Source organism: Rhinatrema bivittatum, chromosome 2 (genome assembly GCF_901001135.1).
Source record: "Rhinatrema bivittatum chromosome 2, aRhiBiv1.1, whole genome shotgun sequence".
Taxonomy (NCBI): Eukaryota; Metazoa; Chordata; class Amphibia; order Gymnophiona; family Rhinatrematidae; genus Rhinatrema; species Rhinatrema bivittatum.
In genome coordinates this window covers 752389483-752407860 of record NC_042616.1, presented here as the reverse complement: position 1 = coordinate 752407860, position 18378 = coordinate 752389483, and the positions used below count along the sequence as shown (strand labels likewise).

Here is an 18378-nt window from a genome sequence, read left to right as displayed (position 1 = left end):
GATATATAAAAGCCTTTAAATAAATAAATAAATAAATAAATAAAGTCAGTGGCAAGTCCACGCCTCTGAATCTGTAGCTTAAGTTAGCTGGATAAGTTTAACCAGCTAACTAGCCGAGTTGCACAGTGGCCGGAGTGATATATGGAGGTTGTATGCAGGAGTGGGTGCTTCAGGGGTGTGAGGGATGTTTGGAGCATAGCGTGTGGCGGGTGTGTGTATGGTGTGGCGGGTGTTGGGGTGTATTTATGTGGGTGTGGAGGGTGTATGTGTGTGGCATGGGGACGTATGGGTTCCTCGTTTTTTTTCCCTTCTCTCTCTCTCTCTGCTTTTTCTTGCTCTGGGCCAAACTGCTGGGGGAAGGAGATCTTTTGGAACGCAGCAGCTTCTAACTGCCTCCCATAGAAAGCAATGGGAATGTATTCTCCAAAAGTAGGGTATCTAGTGTTTCTGATTTTCAGACTCATCTGAGATATTCCCACTTTCTTCCTGCATGCCAAATTTGATGACTTTCCATTCCTTCTTCGGAGAGTTATTTTGCCTGCAGTCACAGACCCTTTTACATAATTCTTTTGCAACATTCAATATGTTGGAAAGCAGAAGGAGCGATCATCTGCTGTGGACAGGCGTGTATGGCTGACAGCTGGGAGATATTCTTAGCTTGAACAAGTAGGTAGGGGCAACTGGACAGACTGGGTGGACCCAAATGGTCCTTATCTGCTGTCATTTACTAGGTTGTATTTCATGGATCCTCACTGATTATATATGTGTGGCGGGAGGTGAGCTGGAAGTCTTTGTGGCTTGCTGAGTGTTACATGGTGAGGGGCAGAGTTGGGTCTTGAATCCGCATCTTCAAGTCTGACTGCTTTCCACTGTGCTACTTTATCTGCTGCCAGCTCGAGAGACCTTCAAACAAGCACAAAAAAACAGAGCTGGTCCCTACCCCGTGCAATAAGCTGTTATTAAACCTCAGAGATGGTTGTTTGTTTATTATTTGATTGACCACTAATCGATACAGTGTCCTCAAAGCCCACTCTCAAATTGGCAAGGTCAAGAGAGGTTTCCATCTGTCACTTTCCAACAGTGAGATTTATTTATCACGTGACAGTAACCTATTCCATGTTTTCCTGTTCTTACCTAGTAAAGCAAGCAGAAAAGCCACTGAGCTGCAGTGGTCCAGAAGCTGGGATTCCCAGCGGTGCATGTGTACTGATCTGATCAAGTTACATTGTTTTGTGCAGGAGCTGATTGTCTCAACCTTGTCTTACAGATTCCTTCTACAATCAGGTCTATCCATCAGGATAAAATCCTAGCACTTAGACAGCAGACACAGTTCTTGTGGGAGGCTTATTTTTCTTCGGTTGAGAAGATTGTATTGACTACACTAGAGGTGAGTATCAGCCGTCCTGTTGACATTGCTCAGAGAACGGCCCTTCCCTCTCTCTCTTTCTTGCTCTACCTTCCTGCCTCGCAGGGCGCACTCTGCCCTTTGCCTGACCTTCGTTTCTTGTGTTTTGTCTGTTTATCTGTGCATTTAGGTTTTGTTGAGATTTGTTCATCGCCTTGAGTCTTTTGCATGGAGCAGTTGATAAATAGAAGAAAATAAACTAAATAAATAAACCTGCAGGCAAATTCTGCTTTTTTTTTTTTTCTAAGGAAATGTTTTCCTCCTTGTTGGGTGCCAGGTGGGAAAAAAAACGGAGGTGTCCTGAAGCAGGCAGCTGGCTGACGCAGGGAAAGGTCACACCTTGTGAGCAGTCTCTGACATTTAGGGATACTGATGTAGGGTTCCTAGAGGTGGGGGCGAGTTTCTGGTGCACAGAATTCAGGAGGTGTGGTGAGAGACGCTCCCCGTGGCACGGGCAAGCTTGTCGGCCTCTGGGAACTCTGCCCCCGCCGTTGTGGTTTAGAAAGGCTGAACATTTTCTAGCCCAGAGATCATGCAGTGCAGTACAGATAAATGAAGTTCTACCAGGCTGATGCAGTTTCGGCGCACGCAAAACCTGGCGCTCCCGATTGAGCAGCCCACTCTCCTAACGCCCACCGATCCACCTCTCCCGGGCGCTCGTTTCTATGTTAAAATGAGCTGCCGCAGTGAAAAGGAGGCGCTAGGGGAAATTGTGCGTCCCTAGCGCCACCTCGGCAGCAGGCACCCAGGGAAGGTGACTGCCAGCAGGTTAGGAAACAAACGCTCAGTACGAGCATCTGGTTTCTCCCGCTACTGGCACAATATACAACCACAATTTACACGGCCTGGACTGTGTGTATTGTGGGTGTGTATTGGGCGCCCAGAAATTATTCTTTTTCTTGACTGGTTTTCTTTTAAATGATTCCTGCTTTCATTGGTCCTTCCTAATTAGTATCGCGACGATACTGGTAAGAGGGGCCACAGAAAGCAGGAATTTTGGGTTTTTACAATGCACCCCGGACTGGCGTAGAATTTGTCGCATTGCAAGGGCGCGTTGGCTGTGTGAGAAATTGTTTGCATGGCTGGGATTAGCTAATAGCCTCATCTACATATACTTTACATGTGATGAGCGCTATTAGCTACGCACTCGATTGGACGTGCGTTTTAGATGCGCTAACCCCCGTTTTGCATCGGCCATGGACGCGCGTATTGCATCGGGCCTGTATGTGCATACTCCTAGTTCCCATCATCACGCATGACCTATTGAAAAATATCAGGCCAAACAGCAAGGGGATTGTGTAATTCAACCCCCAGCTGATAGGAGATGAGAGGGGGCAGATGTTTTGGTGAAAGTGTCTCGGAATTCAGACTGGGAAAACCAACGGGACAGAACCGGAATAATTTTCACACTGCAGCAAACGATTTGATAAGGCTCCCTTTCTGCCTCTTCGAAACATAGAGATGTGAGCCGATGTGGACCCTTGCCTTCTGTGCTGCCACAGATTATCTGTGGTCCCCCTCCCTCGCTGTCCCATGCATACTTTCATTCTGCCACTGTGGTGGCTCGTCTGTTCCAGGTGCCCACCTCCCTTGGTGGGAAAAAAAATCATTCTCTCTCTTTTGCCTTTTCAGCTTTCCTCCCTTCAGTTTTATGCAATGACCTTTTGGCCTTTAACTTTTCATTCTGTGGGGAAATGCCACCTTCTCGTACATTACCGAAGCTTGCTAGGTACTTGCATGTATCAGGTCTCCCCTTTTTTTCCCCCCATCTTTAGCTCCTTAAATCTCTGAGGGTAGCTTTAACTGCGTGCAACTAGCCTGAACATTGCCCTCCCTTGGTGCGGCTAAAAATTCTTCAAGGAGGGAAGTCACGTGCGGAGATTGCATTTTCAGACCCATCCATGTTGTTTCCATTGCAAATGGCGATGTCCGCAGGTACTTTAGTTGTATAGGGCAAGTTTCAAAACACAAATATGCGCGGGCTTTCTCTTTGAAAATTGGCGTCTCATCTATCTCCCCTCCCCCCCAGTATGTCCGCTCTGTTGCAGATTTTCATATGATTTTCCTTGCCAGCTCTTCTGCACGGTTTCATGTAAAGACCCTGAAGAGGACAGGGCCTAGCACCCATCCCTGATCGTTTTCCTTTTAGCAGATGGATCTCATTTGCTCTCGCTCTCTGAGCGCTGTTTCTCAACCAACTTCTCACCCAGTTTGTAATTGGGGGTTTTTCCCCCCCAACTCTTAGCTTGCTTAGCAGACTTCCATGTGGAATATTCCTGAAATATTGTTACCCCCCCCCCCTTCTCCGCCGATCTACTACTCTGGTTACGTCAAGGAAATCATTCAAGTTAGGCTGATCTTGTAACCCACCGGCTCCGGTAACTATTCCATCCTTCATTAGGGTTTGCAGAACGTTGCCCAACACAAATGCCAAACTAGCAGGGCTGTAGTTTTCGGCTTCTTCTTTGTTCTCGCCTTTGGAGGGGGGGAGGGGGTAGTACTATATCTGTTCCCCCCTCCCCGTATCTTGGAGTCTTTTCTCTTTCCAGTGATAAGTTGAACAGAGGTGTGAGGGGGTAAAGTCTCCGCTTTCTTTTAGCTCCTTCTGCGATGCGCCAGTTCCGCGTCACTAAACGGTAATGTGTTCACGCCACAGCCCCCTTTCCTTCTGTTTAAACTATCTGCTCTCTCCTGATCCTCCTCTTCAATAAACCCTTTTGCCCCTTTAATTGTTACTGTACCCCTTTTAATCTTCCTCTAAGATGGGGATGGTAGACAGGGAGGAAGGACTATGTCTGTTTCCAAACAGCTTCTCCTTTCATCTTGGCTTGAGGTTGTAGGTGGCTGCGGTGAAATATTCTGCTCCGGCAGAAGGAGCTTTGCTACAGTCTTCCTAAGCATTGGATTGGGTTAGCGCCTGTTATGGGTAAACATTCCTAAAAATGTTTAAATATTCAGGGGCAACATGATCCAGATGTAAAAGGCTTTGCACTGCGAAGGGTGCTTGGTCGCAGGTACGGACATTTTTCAAATTTCTTTACACATGAATTAACACATCAGGCGGGGAGGGTTGGGTGTTAGGGCTGACTCGGTGGGTCAGCCGGGCGAGCTCACAGAGCACGTCAGAAGTAAAACACCATCTTCACTGAGATAACAGATAGGTGCCAGACCTAAGGTAATTTCCTCAATTAGCACCGTGCAGCTTCAAAAACTTTCAAAAGCAGTGATGTGGCATTTGCATAAACTATATTTTAGGCTAAACTGTGTTTTCGTGCTAGTCATTCATTTTGCATACACAACTCTTTTCATTTGCATTAAGTATATGCAGTGTGCCATCCACTGTTATATGTGAACAAGGCATTACCGTCCTTGGATGTTTAGCTAAAACGGTGAGGGGAGCCCCTTGCTCCAAGCTAGTAGGTTGGCTGATAAATAATTCCGATGTGTTAATTCACGTGTAATAGGGCGTCTGTGTCCAATAGCTGGCTAAACATGGAGGTGAGAAAATAACAGTGCAAGGTGCAGTTGGTAATAGAATACAAGGAAAGATGCTTCTGAGGTGAATATAAATAGTTTTGTGGTGGAGAATAGAGTAACCGAGTCTGCTTAGAGCTCTGGTAGATACATTTTAACTTGCATAAGAGGTCCCAGGTCTTTTTGAAGGCTTCTTAATTTGTCAATGGGGGAGATGCTTGGGATTTTAATTATTAGTCCGGGATGTGCTAGAGGGGGCTCCCCCCTGGGATTAAGGTGTCCCCCTTCTTAAATTGTTTCATGAGCGCATAGAGAAATGTTTGCTGAAGTGCATTAATGGCTTGGCCTGTGCTACTTAACAGAAGCCTTTAATGTGCATGAATTCTGTGTTAACTCACTTGAGTTAATGTTATTGCAAAATAGACAGGCGCAATGCAAAGAATGTTTAAATGAACGGGACAAAGGTCCGCAGGAGGGTTTACCCCTCACCATTTTTATGTGGGGATGGGAACAAACTCTGCTTCCTCCTGCCCTCATCGCCAATTAAACAGCTTTGCATGGAGTGAAGTGTGGTGCCATGTCGGGACTTTACTCTTCAAATATTGACTCGGAGGTGACGGGGCGGGGGGTGGGGAAGGAAGATCGGGGGACACAAAAGGCTCCTGCTTGTGGACTCGGGCTGGTGGTGCGTTGCTTCAGCCCAGCAGGGATCAGTTCTGAGAACCGGTGGCGAGAGTGCTGCAGGGAGCCCACATGCTAACAGATGCCAGCTGGCGTCCTCCAGCTAAGCTTAATTTCCATGTTAATAGTTTATGACCCTACTAGAAACGACTTTTCCTCCTCAGCGTCATTTCCTTACTAGACTCCCTTTTGGGGCTGGCCCCATAGCCGAGGCTGCAGGCTTGGGCCACTGCTATGCAGGAATCCGGCTTCAGGTCCCCCTCCCGGAGGGAGAGAGGATGGTTGCAGCTACCATGATGGCTCCTGCTGGCCGTCAAGCGGTGTGGGCAGCATGGCTGGGATCAGACAGCCCTTGGATCATTGGAGGTTTCTACAGCCACCTGGGCAATGCTGTCCGGAGAGGGAGGATTAAGGGTAGAGGACAACAGAAAGGGGAAAAGGCAAAAGAACAAAAACCTCTGCTAAGAGTATTTATATAAGGAAAGGAAGTGAAAAGAGCAGAGATTTCCTGAAGAGGAAAATCGAGACCCAAACCCATACACACCTCAGCCTGCCAGAAAGACCCAGCTGCTAATTCTTCTGCATCTAAGGATTCTCTGTACTTATACCATGCCCTCTTCAAAGCTATTTCTGTCATGTTTTTTTTCCCCCCCCCCCACGAGCATCCTGAACCTTTTTGCTTGGCTCACTAAGCGGCTTTTGAACTAGCGCCTTACGTTTTACCTTTTTTTTTTTTTTTGCGTTCGTTTTATTGCATTGGCCCCAAATGCACATGAAAAGGCATTTATTCACTTAAATCGCTGTGAAGACTGTCTCTCCCCATGACTATAAGGCTAGAGCAGGTTGACAGGGCACTGCCTCTTCTGCTAAACTTCTCATTTGCATACCAGCAGTGGGAAAGTAATGTTGCATGGATGTATTTTGCGATGCATAAGCATTCTACTGGTAAATGTCAAAAGAACATTGAAATATAACCATATGGAGCGGCACTGAGCGTGCATGAAAGAAAAATAACCCGCCGGGGCTGTTCTATAACACCAGATGTTAATAGTTAAGTGACAACAGTATGCCATCCGGTTGCATGTCTAATTGATGTAAAATGTGGGGGATTTGTGTACCGAAAATATTCATAGGGAGGGTCATTTTCAAAGGGACCCCCAGAATTTTGGAATATAGCCCACCTATTACATACATAATATCACGTGCATACCCCCCCCCCCCCCCCCCCAGATGCACGGAAATTTCTCTGCATGGTGGAGCGGCGTTCCAGGGGGCAGAGTCTGGGCGGGGTTTGGATTTGCACACACACGCTTTTCGATTTTGAAAAGTACGCATGAAAATCTTTGCTGAAATGATCCCTGCGCCCATTAATATGGGGGCTAATTTTCAAAGGGAATGTACTTGTGCAAGTTTGCTGTGAAAATTGGTGTAATTTGTGTACAAAATTAACTTTAGAATATGCAGCACATTGCAAATGTATGTACTCCATTTATTATGCGCTCAGCTAAAATAGTTTAAAAACACAAACATTTTGAGGATGATATTCAAAGGCTTTGTCCAGGTAACTTGTGCAGTCAACCAGACAAAAAAACCAAAATTTCAAAATTCCAGGCCACACTCCCCCATGCCCCAGCTAACTTCAGTCTGGGTAACTCATTACCAGCACAAGATTTAGCCGATAGAAAAAGGTGATGATGGAGGCATTCCAATGGCTGTATCCAGTTACAGCTGATGAGCGCTGAACATGCCACACAACCCGGCTAATGTTAGCCTGCTAAGTCTGCTTAGAAAAATAGCTTGCCCTAAAGTTACCCTAGGTAACCTTTGCTGGGCGTTTTCAGCAGAATAAGTACCTGGCTGAGTTCCACCGAAGAGCTGGGTAAAGTTACCCTGTTAACTTTCCTGCTCGCCAGCCCACCACATATTGACCTCTTTCAGGCCGTTGCAATATAATGTACTGTGCTGAGCCGAGCGCACTGTTATACAGGTGCTTGGACATGTCTTTTTTGGACACTCGAAAGGGGATTAGCGCGCCCAAAATGCGCATCCAAACCAGCACGAAGCTAACAGCGCTGATCACATGTAAATGCATGTTGGTTAGCTATTACCCCCGATGCAAAAAAAAAAAAAAAAAAGTGCACCCAATGCGCACATTTTTACTCTCAAAAATGAATGCCTGCCCCGGAGCAGGCGTTAATTCTTGAGGAGCCCCAAAGGTTTACAAAGAAGCAGAAAATACTGCTTTTCGGTAGCTTCTCCAACTTAATGTCGTGACGAGGAACCGAAAAAGGAGAACCAAAAAAAACCCCCAAACAAACAAAAAAATAGTGTCGCCAGCGGTCAGGTTAGGGAAACGGAAGCTCAATTAACAAGCTTCCATTTTCCTTACCCTTGGCTGTGCACAGGTTGGGAAAAGAGGATGCTCATAAAATTGCAGCAGCCCATTTAAATATTAAATCGGGCGCCCTGGATAGGTGGATCGGCACATGCTAAGAGAGCAGACGCTCAGTCATGAGTGCCCATTTAACACGCACCGATATTGCATCGGCCTGTTTGTCTTTAAGGTGGCTTCCTGGGCATGCTCATGCATTTGCCTAGGTTCACAGTAGTACGGTTATCTTTATGGAGTTTGCATGAACCCTAATGGTGACCTGACCATAGAAGATCAGGGACGTTAGGCAGCTCGTGCTGAAATTGGCCTCAGTCGCTTCAGCTCTTCCAGTTGAGGCCACCCCTGAGCCCCCCTCATTCCCAACTCCAGCACTAACTAACCTCAGTTAGCAAACTGGTTCTAAAACCTGTCCTGCTGACCCCATAGCCAGTCAGGTTTTCAGGACATCCACGGAGAATATACAGGAGATATAGTTGCATACAGTGGAAGCAATGCATGCGTATATACCTCATGTGGACGTCCTGAAAACCTGACTGGTTTTTGGCTCTTGAGGACCGACTTGGCCTAGCTCCATTGCTAGCTGACTACAATTAGCAATTTGTAGCAGTAGATATCTATTCTCTTTCTACAATAATTGCACATGTGGAAATACTGAAACAAAGACGAGGGGCAGTCATGTCGGTATGCCAGGGCAGCAGAATTGAACTAGTAGCCCAGCTTTGCATAGAGTAATGGGGTAGCCACATAAATACCTGGGGGGGGGGGGGGGGAAAAGAAAACCTTGAAAAAGAGTGTTCTTTAAAAAAGTAATTTAATTGATGTCCTAGTTCTACCATATAAAAGTCAGGAAAGAAATCTAGAGTTTCCTGGTACCAGGGGCGGATTGGCCTATCGGGGGATCGGGCATCCCCCGGTGGGCCGGTCGCGCTAGTCACGTGGTCTGCCGAGCGAGGCCACGACAGAGCCGCACTCGGCAGCCCACGTGGTATCGCCTGGGCGGCGAATCCCCAGGCCGGTCTTCATCGGGAATCTGCCGCTGCCTGGTACCCATGACTCAGCACCCTGTTTGCACTCCTGTGCCATCGTAAATGGTTTTCTGTGGCATTATCGTGCAAGCATGTGAAAAACAAAAAGGTTAATATACAGTAGTGGTAGTAACCAACCATTCTCAGCTCTTCAAATGATGCCTTATTGGAGATACCTTCGTTAAAAGAAATATTAGAAGAAATTTGATTGACCAAATCAAGAGAGAGATGTTTACATCGGCTGTTTGTTCCCCAGTGTTGGAACGCACTCTCCAGGGAAGCACGCTGGGAAACAAATTATATTAGGAGCCATGTTAAAACCTGCCTTTATAAGAAAATTATTTAATGTGATTTCTCACTGCCAGTTTGACTATTATGCAGTTTCTTTTTAAATCTCTCTATTAATTTCAAATTTAAGCCAAGAAGAAAAACAGACTTGACATTAAGTTACACTGGGTAAATCAAATACACATTTTAGAAGAAACATAACATTTCAAATGCTATCACCCATAATAGACCTCCAATGGGGGGATTTAAAGGCACAATAAAAAGGAAACGACAGCATTGTTTATACTGTTTCTTGCCAGTCAAGAAACAGCATCTGCTGGGAATTCTACTATATGTCTGGCTTGGACAAAAAGGGGTGGGGATAGACATGTGATAGCGGTTTGGAAGGAATCTATTGATTTAACACAGCTGATGTATCATATGGGTTAGGGTTGTGATCTCTTTTCAGGCTGTGAGAGTTATCTTTTCCATAATGGTTGATATACCGTATTTTTCACTCCGTAAGACGCACTTTTTTCCCCCCAAAAGTGGGGGGAAAATGTATGTGCGTCTTATGGAGCGAATATAAAAAAAAAACTAAAAATCTAACAAACACCCCCCCCCACCCTCCTGACTCCCCCAAAACCTGCCAACTTAATTTACTACAACCCCCCCACCCTCCTGACCCCCCCCCCCAAGACCTGCCAAAAGTCCCTGATGGTCCATCGGGCGTCCAGGAGCGGTCCAGGAGCGATCTCCTGGGCTTGGGCCGTCGGCTGCCAGTAATCAAAATGGCGCCACGGCCCTTTATCCTTACTATGTCACTGGGGCTGACCAATGGCAGCGGTAGCCCCTGTGACATAGTAAGGGCAAAGGGCCGTCGGCGCCATTTTGAGTACCGGCAGCCGCTGGCCCAAGCCCAGGAGATCGCTCTCGGACCGCTCCTGGACCCCCGCTGAACCACCAGGGACTTTTGGCAGGTCTTGGAGGGTGGGGGGTTGTAGTAAATTATGGAGCGAAAAATACGGTATTTCTCTGTTAACAAGCAGGCATGAATTAGCCAAAGCATATAGGTGACATCATCCAATGGTGCCTACACAGACCCAACTGTCAGAGCTCCATAAAGACTTGAGAATGCGCGGGAGTTCCTGCACGCTACCTCATGAGCCCCGAAGGCCTTCTTCATCCAAACTACTCTGCAGACGTGTCCCAGTCTCTTACTTATTTTCAATATTGACTCATTGCTCTTTTTTCGTTTTTCGCCGCTGTCTTTGAGTTCTACTAAAATTTTCAGTTTTAACCAACAACAAAAAAAAAGTGATGTTTCTTTAGAGAATGCCAAGGCTAAGAAGCCTGCAGTCAGCCATTTTACTACCTGCATTTATGGGTGCCGGATGTCCATCACAGACTTTCATGCATGTTATGACTACCTGGTTGTGGACCATGACACCTCCAACTGTTATAGCAGTAATTGGATGTCTCTTGAGGGGCTCAGCAATACCAGGCTTAGAAGATGGAAGCTTTGAGGAGGATACCAGCAAATCTGAAGCCTTGAAGTGAGGCTGAGCCAGCGAGTCACAGGACAGCGAGCTGGAGTCAGGGAGCACCCCTGCAGAAGCAGATCAGGACCACAGGGCTGGTCTTCTGCCTAACCAACCCCTTCCCCTGCAGTTAAACCTTTTGAGTTCTGGGGGCCGATAGGACTTGTCTCCAGCAGAACATCATGGTGCAGACAAGGACTGTGAGCATCTGTGCAGACTGGGAGCAGAGATCAGGCACAGGTAGGATACAGGTACTGGGAGTTTAAATAAGGAGCACAGGCTGGGGGCTAAAACCAGGGACTGAAGGCAGGAATGGCTAGATACAGACAGGGCTAAACCAGGGACAAGGGCAAGGACTGGGAAACAGACAAGGAACTAATCTGGTTGGCGCAAGACAGAGCAAGGACAGGACAGACAAGGGCTGGACTAGACAGAACAGGCAACAATAAACAGGGAAGCCCAAAAGGGTACAAGGCTGGCTAGGAGAACCTAGCAGACCCAGAGGCCATAAGGTAAGGCAGCGAAACCTGAGAGGCTGCAGAGCAAGATCAGAAGTCCTGGAAGGGCCCAGAGCAAGGCAAGAAGCCAAGAGAGGCCATAGAGCAAGATGAACAGCCATAGGGCAGAAGGCCTGGATAGGCCACAAGGCTAGGCAAGAATAATGAGGTATGAGTGGCCAGGTCAGAGAGCTGAGGTGACTCAATGAAGGTGGAAAGAAGGCAAAACGATTACCGGCATGGTTAAAAGGGGAGGTGAAAGAAGCTATTTTAGCCAAAAGATCTTCATTCGAAAATTGGAAGAAGGATCCAACAGAAGAAAATAGGATAAAGCATAAACATTGGCAAGTTAAATGTAAGACATTGATAAGACAGGCTAAGAGAGAATTTGAAAAGAAGTTGGCTGTAGAGGCAAAAACTCACAGTAAAAACTTTTTAAAATATATCCGAAGCAGAAAGCCTGTGAGGGAGTCAGTTGGACCGTTAGATGATCGAGGGGTTAAAGGGGCACTTAGAGAAGATAAGGCCATCGCAGAAAGATTAAATGATTTCTTTGCTTCGGTGTTTACTGAAGAGGATGTTGGGGAGGTACCCGTAATGGAGAAGGTTTTCATGAGTAATGATTCAGATGGACTGAATCAAATCACGGTGAACCTAGAAGTTGTGGTAGGCCTGATTGACAAACTGAAGAGTAGTAAATCACCTGGACCGGATGGTATACACCCCAGAGTTCTGAAGGAACTAAAAAATGAAATTTCAGACCTATTAGTAAAAATTTGTAACTTATCATTAAAATCATCCATTGTACCTGAAGACTGGAGGATAGCAAATGTAACCCCAATATTTAAAAAGGGCTCCAGGGGCGATCCGGGAAACTACAGACCGGTTAGCCTGACTTCAGTGCCAGGAAAAATAGTGGAAAGTGTTCTAAACATCAAAATCACAGAACATATAGAAAGACAAGGTTTAATGGAACAAAGTCAGCATGGCTTTACCCAGGGCAAGTCTTGCCTCACAAATCTGCTTCACTTTTTTGAAGGAGTTAATAAACATGTGGATAAAGGTGAACCGGTAGATATAGTATACTTGGATTTTCAGAAGGCGTTTGACAAAGTTCCTCATGAGAGCTTCTAGGAAAAGTAAAAAGTCATGGGATAGGTGGCGATGTCCTTTCGTGGATTGCAAACTGGCTAAAAGACAGGAAACAGAGAGTAGGATTAAATGGGCAATTTTCTCAGTGGAAGGGAGTGGACAGTGGAGTGCCTCAGGGATCTGTATTGGGACCCTTACTGTTCAATATATTTATAAATGATCTGGAAAGAAATACGACGAGTGAGATAATCAAATTTGCAGATGACACAAAATTGTTCAGAGTAGTTAAATCACAAGCAGATTGTGATAAATTGCAGGAAGTCCTTGTGAGACTGGAAAATTGGGCATCCAAATGGCAGATGAAATTTAATGTGGATAAGTGCAAGGTGATGCATATAGGGAAAAATAACCCATGCTATAATTACACAATGTTGGGTTCCATATTAGGTGCTACAACCCAAGAAAGAGATCTAGGTGTCATAGTGGATAACACATTGAAATCGTCGGTGCAGTGTGCTGCGGCAGTCAAAAAAGCAAACAGAATGTTGGGAATTATTAGAAAAGGAATGATGAATACAACGGAAAATGTCATAATGCCTCTGTATCGCTCCATGGTGAGACCGCACCTTGAATACTGTGTACAATTCTGGTCGCCGCATCTCAAAAAAGATATAATTGCGATGGAGAAGGTACAGAGAAGGGCTACCAAAATGATAAGGGGAATGGAACAACTCCCCTATGAGGAAAGACTAAAGAGGTTAGGACTTTTCAGCTTGGAGAAGAGACGACTGAGGGGGGATATGATAGAGGTGTTTAAAATCATGAGAGGTCTAGAGCGGGTAGATGTGAATCGGTTATTTACTCTTTCGGATAGTAGAAAGACTAGGGGGCACTCCATGAAGTTAGCATGGGGCACATTTAAAACTAATCGGAGAAAGTTCTTTTTTACTCAATGCACAATTAAACTCTGGAATTTGTTGCCAGAGAATGTGGTTAGTGCAGTTAGTATAGCTGTGTTTAAAAAAGGATTGGATAAGTTCTTGGAGGAGAAGTCCATTACCTGCTATTAAGTTCACTTAGAGAATAGCCACTGCCATTAGCAATGGTTACATGGAATGGACTTGGTTTTTGGGTACTTGCCGCGTTCTTGTGGCCTGGATTGGCCACTGTTGGAAGCAGGATGCTGGGCTTGATGGACCCTTGGTCTGACCCAGTATGGCATTTTCTTATGTTCTTATGTTTTGAGCAGGATAGGTTAAGTAAGACTGAGGCGTGGTGTGACAATGAGAAGGTAACTGGCTGTGAGCGAGGCTCGCTAAGGACCCTTGGTGGAAGGAAGTCTGCACAGTGGGGAGACTGCATAACAGATAGAATCTTGGCATGTTGAGACTGCATAGCAGTTGAAACTGTGACAGTACCCCTCCCTCCCAGTTTAAGACCCCCTCCTCATGGGGGTTGCAACCAGTAGGCGCTAGGTTTTGTGGAGTTGCAGTTGGTAGAGTCCAGGATTTGAAGGGAGACCAAGGCACGTGGAACGCAAGTGAGAAACCAGAGTCATGAACCAGAGCAGTGTTAGCACAAAGCGTTGAGTTAGATTCTCTGGAGCACTGAAGCACTAAGTCAGATTCACCGGAGTGCCGAGGCACCAAAACAAGGTTTCTCTGGCATTGAATCATTAGGCCGAGCCCCTCTGGCACTGACGCACTAAGTTAATGTCTCTAGAGTGCTTAAGTACTGAACCAGAAACCCTCTGGATTTGAGTGGCTGTGCTGGCATCTCTCTGACTGGGTGGCGGGTTCAAGGTCCATCAGGGCTTGGACTATTGGTTCTCTCTGAGGCTGGACTGTTGGCTCAGAGCCCCTCCGGGGCTGGGTGGCTGGGCCCGTGTTTTTCGGGCGCTGGGTGGCTGGACCCGCGTCTCTTGAGCGATGGGTGGCTGGGTCCGCGTCTCTCGAGCGCAGACTGGCTGGAACATATCACTCTGGCACAGACTGGCTGAAACAGTGTCACACTAAATGGAACAGGCCCCTCAAGGAGTGGGGTGGTATCAGGCTCCTCCTAGAATGAGTTGTCAAGAATGGAGCTCCTCACAAGAGCTCCTCTGGAGTGGAGTGGATGGAGTGGGCTCCTCCTGAAGCAAAGGCATAGCTAAGAATGGCAGAACTTACTATTCCCTCAGGCTGGAAAGATGATAAAATGTGCAGAAGGCATTAATGGTGTTTTCATCCTGCATAATGACTGGATTGAGGGACCGTATTGAGGCACTGGATTTTCCTGAAGAGAAAACTGCATCTGTAGTGACTACTGAAGACTGGAAAGGATTCTGTGCAACTGGAGTGGTCCTAATCTCAGAGCTTTGTTTACTAGGGAAAGATTTAGAAACAGGAGTGAGAAAGGTACAGGCTACTCTTCTGGAGGTCTGAGCTGAAGTGGTTAACAGCTTATCTACAGCTGTGGGCAGCTTAGTTCTAGAAGCAGAATCAGTTAGCTTTCCTTGTTCAAAGCGTCTATGCATGGAAGCAGTGGTTCAGGAACAGGGTTACCCTATGTGTTCATTTGCTTCTGATTGTTTGTTTGTATTTAGAGGCACATTTTGACTTTGCAGGTAAGATTTTAACATTTTCCTGGTAACATATGGCTATGATTTTTAAAGGGACTGTGCTGGGAATTCCTAGAGAGGCAGCTCTTCTGCTGTTAGAGTCTGAGGTTTGCATATCAGGAGCTGGCTTTAAAAGTGTGGTCATCTGACACAAAAGGCAGAAAACCAGAAAGTGTGCCAGATCCTGCTACATCTTTTACCGCCACAGGTACTGATTTTAACTCCTTTTGGGTGGTTTCAGTTGTGCCTGAGCGTGTTGTGAGTTTCAAGGGAGCTGAACTGGGAACTTTCTCAGTAGGCAGAAACTGGTGTTAGTAGCTTAGAAGGCATTTTTAAAACCCCACAATTAAAATAGATCTCAATGTAGTGAGGGTTTGCATGCAAACACTTTTTACACTTCCTTAAGCACATGACAATCAACACATTCAGGAAAGGTTGGAGGGTTCTAAGTCTGACAACCAGGGCAAACAGTACAGAGCTGTGTCAGGAATGGCTTTCTGTGCTACAGCTGGAGCAAGATTTGCCCCTACAGATAATCACTTTGGCACATTCTGGCTGTATTAGTTGTGGTTTTCAGAGAAGCTGTGATTTTCAAAGGATCTGGTCTGGGAACTTCCTCAGCAAGTTACATGCTGGCAGGCCTCAGTATTTGCAGCTTGGGAGGCATTTTAAAGGAATCACAACCCAGGCAGGTTTGCTTTGGATGGAAGTTCGCAAAACTGCATTTCTTGCATTCCTATTAGGCAGAGTGGAAAGCATTATACCCAAGACAATTCAGAGACAATGATGAGTTACTGCTCTAACATTTGCTACAGTCAGAGATACAGAGTATATTCCAGCTTAGACAAGTCTTAACAGATGCTGGATTCACCACCTGGCACACCACACATCTCCACCAGGCAGGGTTTGGAGAGCTAGACTTAGTACGTTCAAGGAATGGTGATAGGATCCGACATTGATACCGGTTACAAAAATCAGTAATGATACAAAAGGTTTTTTTTTACTCACCAGGTTGGCAGGGAGTCCTGCACCCACTCCTATGGAGGTTGTTTGGCCTCTTCATTCTGTGACAGGGCAGCGAGATGGAGTTAGCACCAGTGCAGGGCTGGACTAGGGCTGGTCTTCAGCCTAACCAGCCCCCCTCCCCCTTGGGTTCTGGGGGACAGTAAGACTTGTCTCTGGCAAAACATCATGGTGTAGGCTGGGAGCTGGAGTCAGGCACTGGCTGGAAGCTATATATAGAGCACAGACTGGAGGCTGGAACCAAGGCCTGGGTGAGAGCTGGAATCTGCTACTGAGGGCAAGCAGGTCTGGAATCTGACAGGGCTAAACAGGGACAAGGGCAAGGACTGTAAAACAAACAAGGAACTGGACTGTACAGTTCAAGACAGAATAAAGACTGGACAAGGGCAGGGCTTAGACAAGGACTGGATTAGACAAAACAGGCATCAATAAACAGGGAAGCCCAACAGGGCATAAGGCTGGCTAGCAGACCCGGAGGCCTTAAAGTAAGACAGGGAAGCCTGAGAGGCCGCAAAGCAAAGCCAGAAGGCTTGGAAGGACCCAGAGCAAGGCAAGAGGCCAAGAGGAGCTGCAAGGCAAAGCAGAAGGCCCAGAGGCCACAAGGCTAGGCAAGGCAGACCTGGATGCCACAATGCTAGGCAAGGTATAATAGCAAGATATAAGTGGCCAGGTCAGAAAGCCGAGGTGACTCAATAAAGAGGCACTGAGATTGAGCAGGCTAGGCTTAAGCTGAGGCGTTGTGTGACCAATGAGGAGGTAAATGGCAGCGTTGTGAGCAAGGCTTACTGAGGACCCTTGGTGGAAGAAAGACTGCGCAGCAGGAGGAACCTTGTTATAGGGAGACTGCATAGCAGGCAAACTATGACACAATAGAGCTGTTATTCATTCAGGAGCAAGGCATTATTGGACTTTCATCATAAAAGATCAAGGTGGCAGACTTCTCCTTCCCATTTCCACAAGCCTGGAAATGTGCCCCCACCCATAGCACTGGTTCTTGGATCCGTCACAGTTTAAGGGTTGAATGCAATATAAAAACATTTTGTCAGTGGAGGCACCGAGAAGCGTACCTAAGCGACCTGAGGAATCCTCTCCTGAGCCTTCTCTCTTGGTTTCTAAGAGGAAGTCAGCTCCTTTGGTGCAGGGCTCCACCAAGGCAGAGCCCTCCTCGACACCAAAACAAATAACCCCATGGGCACCGGTGTCTTCATTCATGGTACGAAAAATAACCCTGGCTGCAAGCCACCTGTTCTACCTGGAGCAGAGCATCTATGTAAGGTGACTTCTGTCTAATTGGAACAGAGAACTTTGGCATGGAGACTGGTGAGTCTCACTCTAGAGCTGGCATGGAAGGAGGATATGCAACTACAGCCCAAGAAGCATAATGCAGAGTGTCTCGGAACTGCTGCAGCCCCAGCGGAGGTAGCTGATACAGCACTGAGTACTCAGCCCTTTCACTGACTGTTATTGAGGATGAGCCAATCTCGGTCTCAGAAGAGGATCTCTTTTTTTCTTCCAGTGTAGAGACTTCCTCAGCCAGTGGAAACCCAACTGTTTAAGCCTTGCAGTCAGGAGGTTTGAGTCTCTCCTGTCCAAGATAGAGGAAACTTTTCCAAGTAATTGGGGATGCTCAAAGCTCCCCTATAGGAGCATGTGTCCCCTCAAGAACTTCTGAGATTGAGAATGATTTCTCACCACACAGATCCCTTCAAAGGATTCTTTCCATGAATTGCATTGTGATGGAGAGGTTTGGCTTACCCAAACTTTCTTGCCAGACTTTTCCTCTCAGACCAGCAGAGATCCCCCTCTTCGGTCACCTTTCTCTTTGTAAGGGTCCTGGATCAACATTCCCCTGGTGGTCGATGAAGGAGGAGGAAGACTCTGTGGGGATTCCTTCAGACTGTCTTCTGGACTTGCCTCATCATCCTTCTCCAATGAACCTTTGCTAATCCCTATTTCTGCATAATATGGCAAAGACACTTATTATCTATGTCAAGAAGGAAAAAGACCCTAGAATGGACTCCTTCAGTTTCTTAAGCTTTCAGTGGACTCTGCGGCCAATAAGAACATAAGAAATTGCCATGCTGGGTCAGACCAAGGTTCCATCAAGCCCAGCATCCTGTTTCCAACAGAGGCCAAACCAGGCCACAAGAACCTGGCAATTACCCAAACACCAAGAAGATCCCATGCTACTGATGCAATTAATAGCAGTGGCTATTCCCTAAGTAAACTTGATTAATAGCAGTTAATGGGCTTCTCCTCCAAGAACTTTTCCAAACCTTTTTTGAACCCAGCTACACTAACTGCACTAACCACATCCTCTGGCAACAAATTCCAGAGCTTTATTGTGCGTTGAGTGAAAAAGAATTTTCTCTGATTAGTCTT

General features: G+C 46.5%; 1 protein-coding gene across 1 annotated transcript in view; it reads left to right on the top strand.

Moving 5' to 3' along the window:
• The window catches only part of EXT1 (exostosin glycosyltransferase 1), a 331833-nt gene that overhangs the window by 292686 nt on the left and 20769 nt on the right, over positions 1 to 18378 (top strand). Inside the window, exon 4 of the mRNA XM_029591929.1 lies at positions 1268 to 1387. Within this exon, the coding sequence (XP_029447789.1) occupies positions 1268 to 1387 (120 nt within the window). The remainder of the gene's footprint in view (positions 1 to 1267; positions 1388 to 18378) is intronic.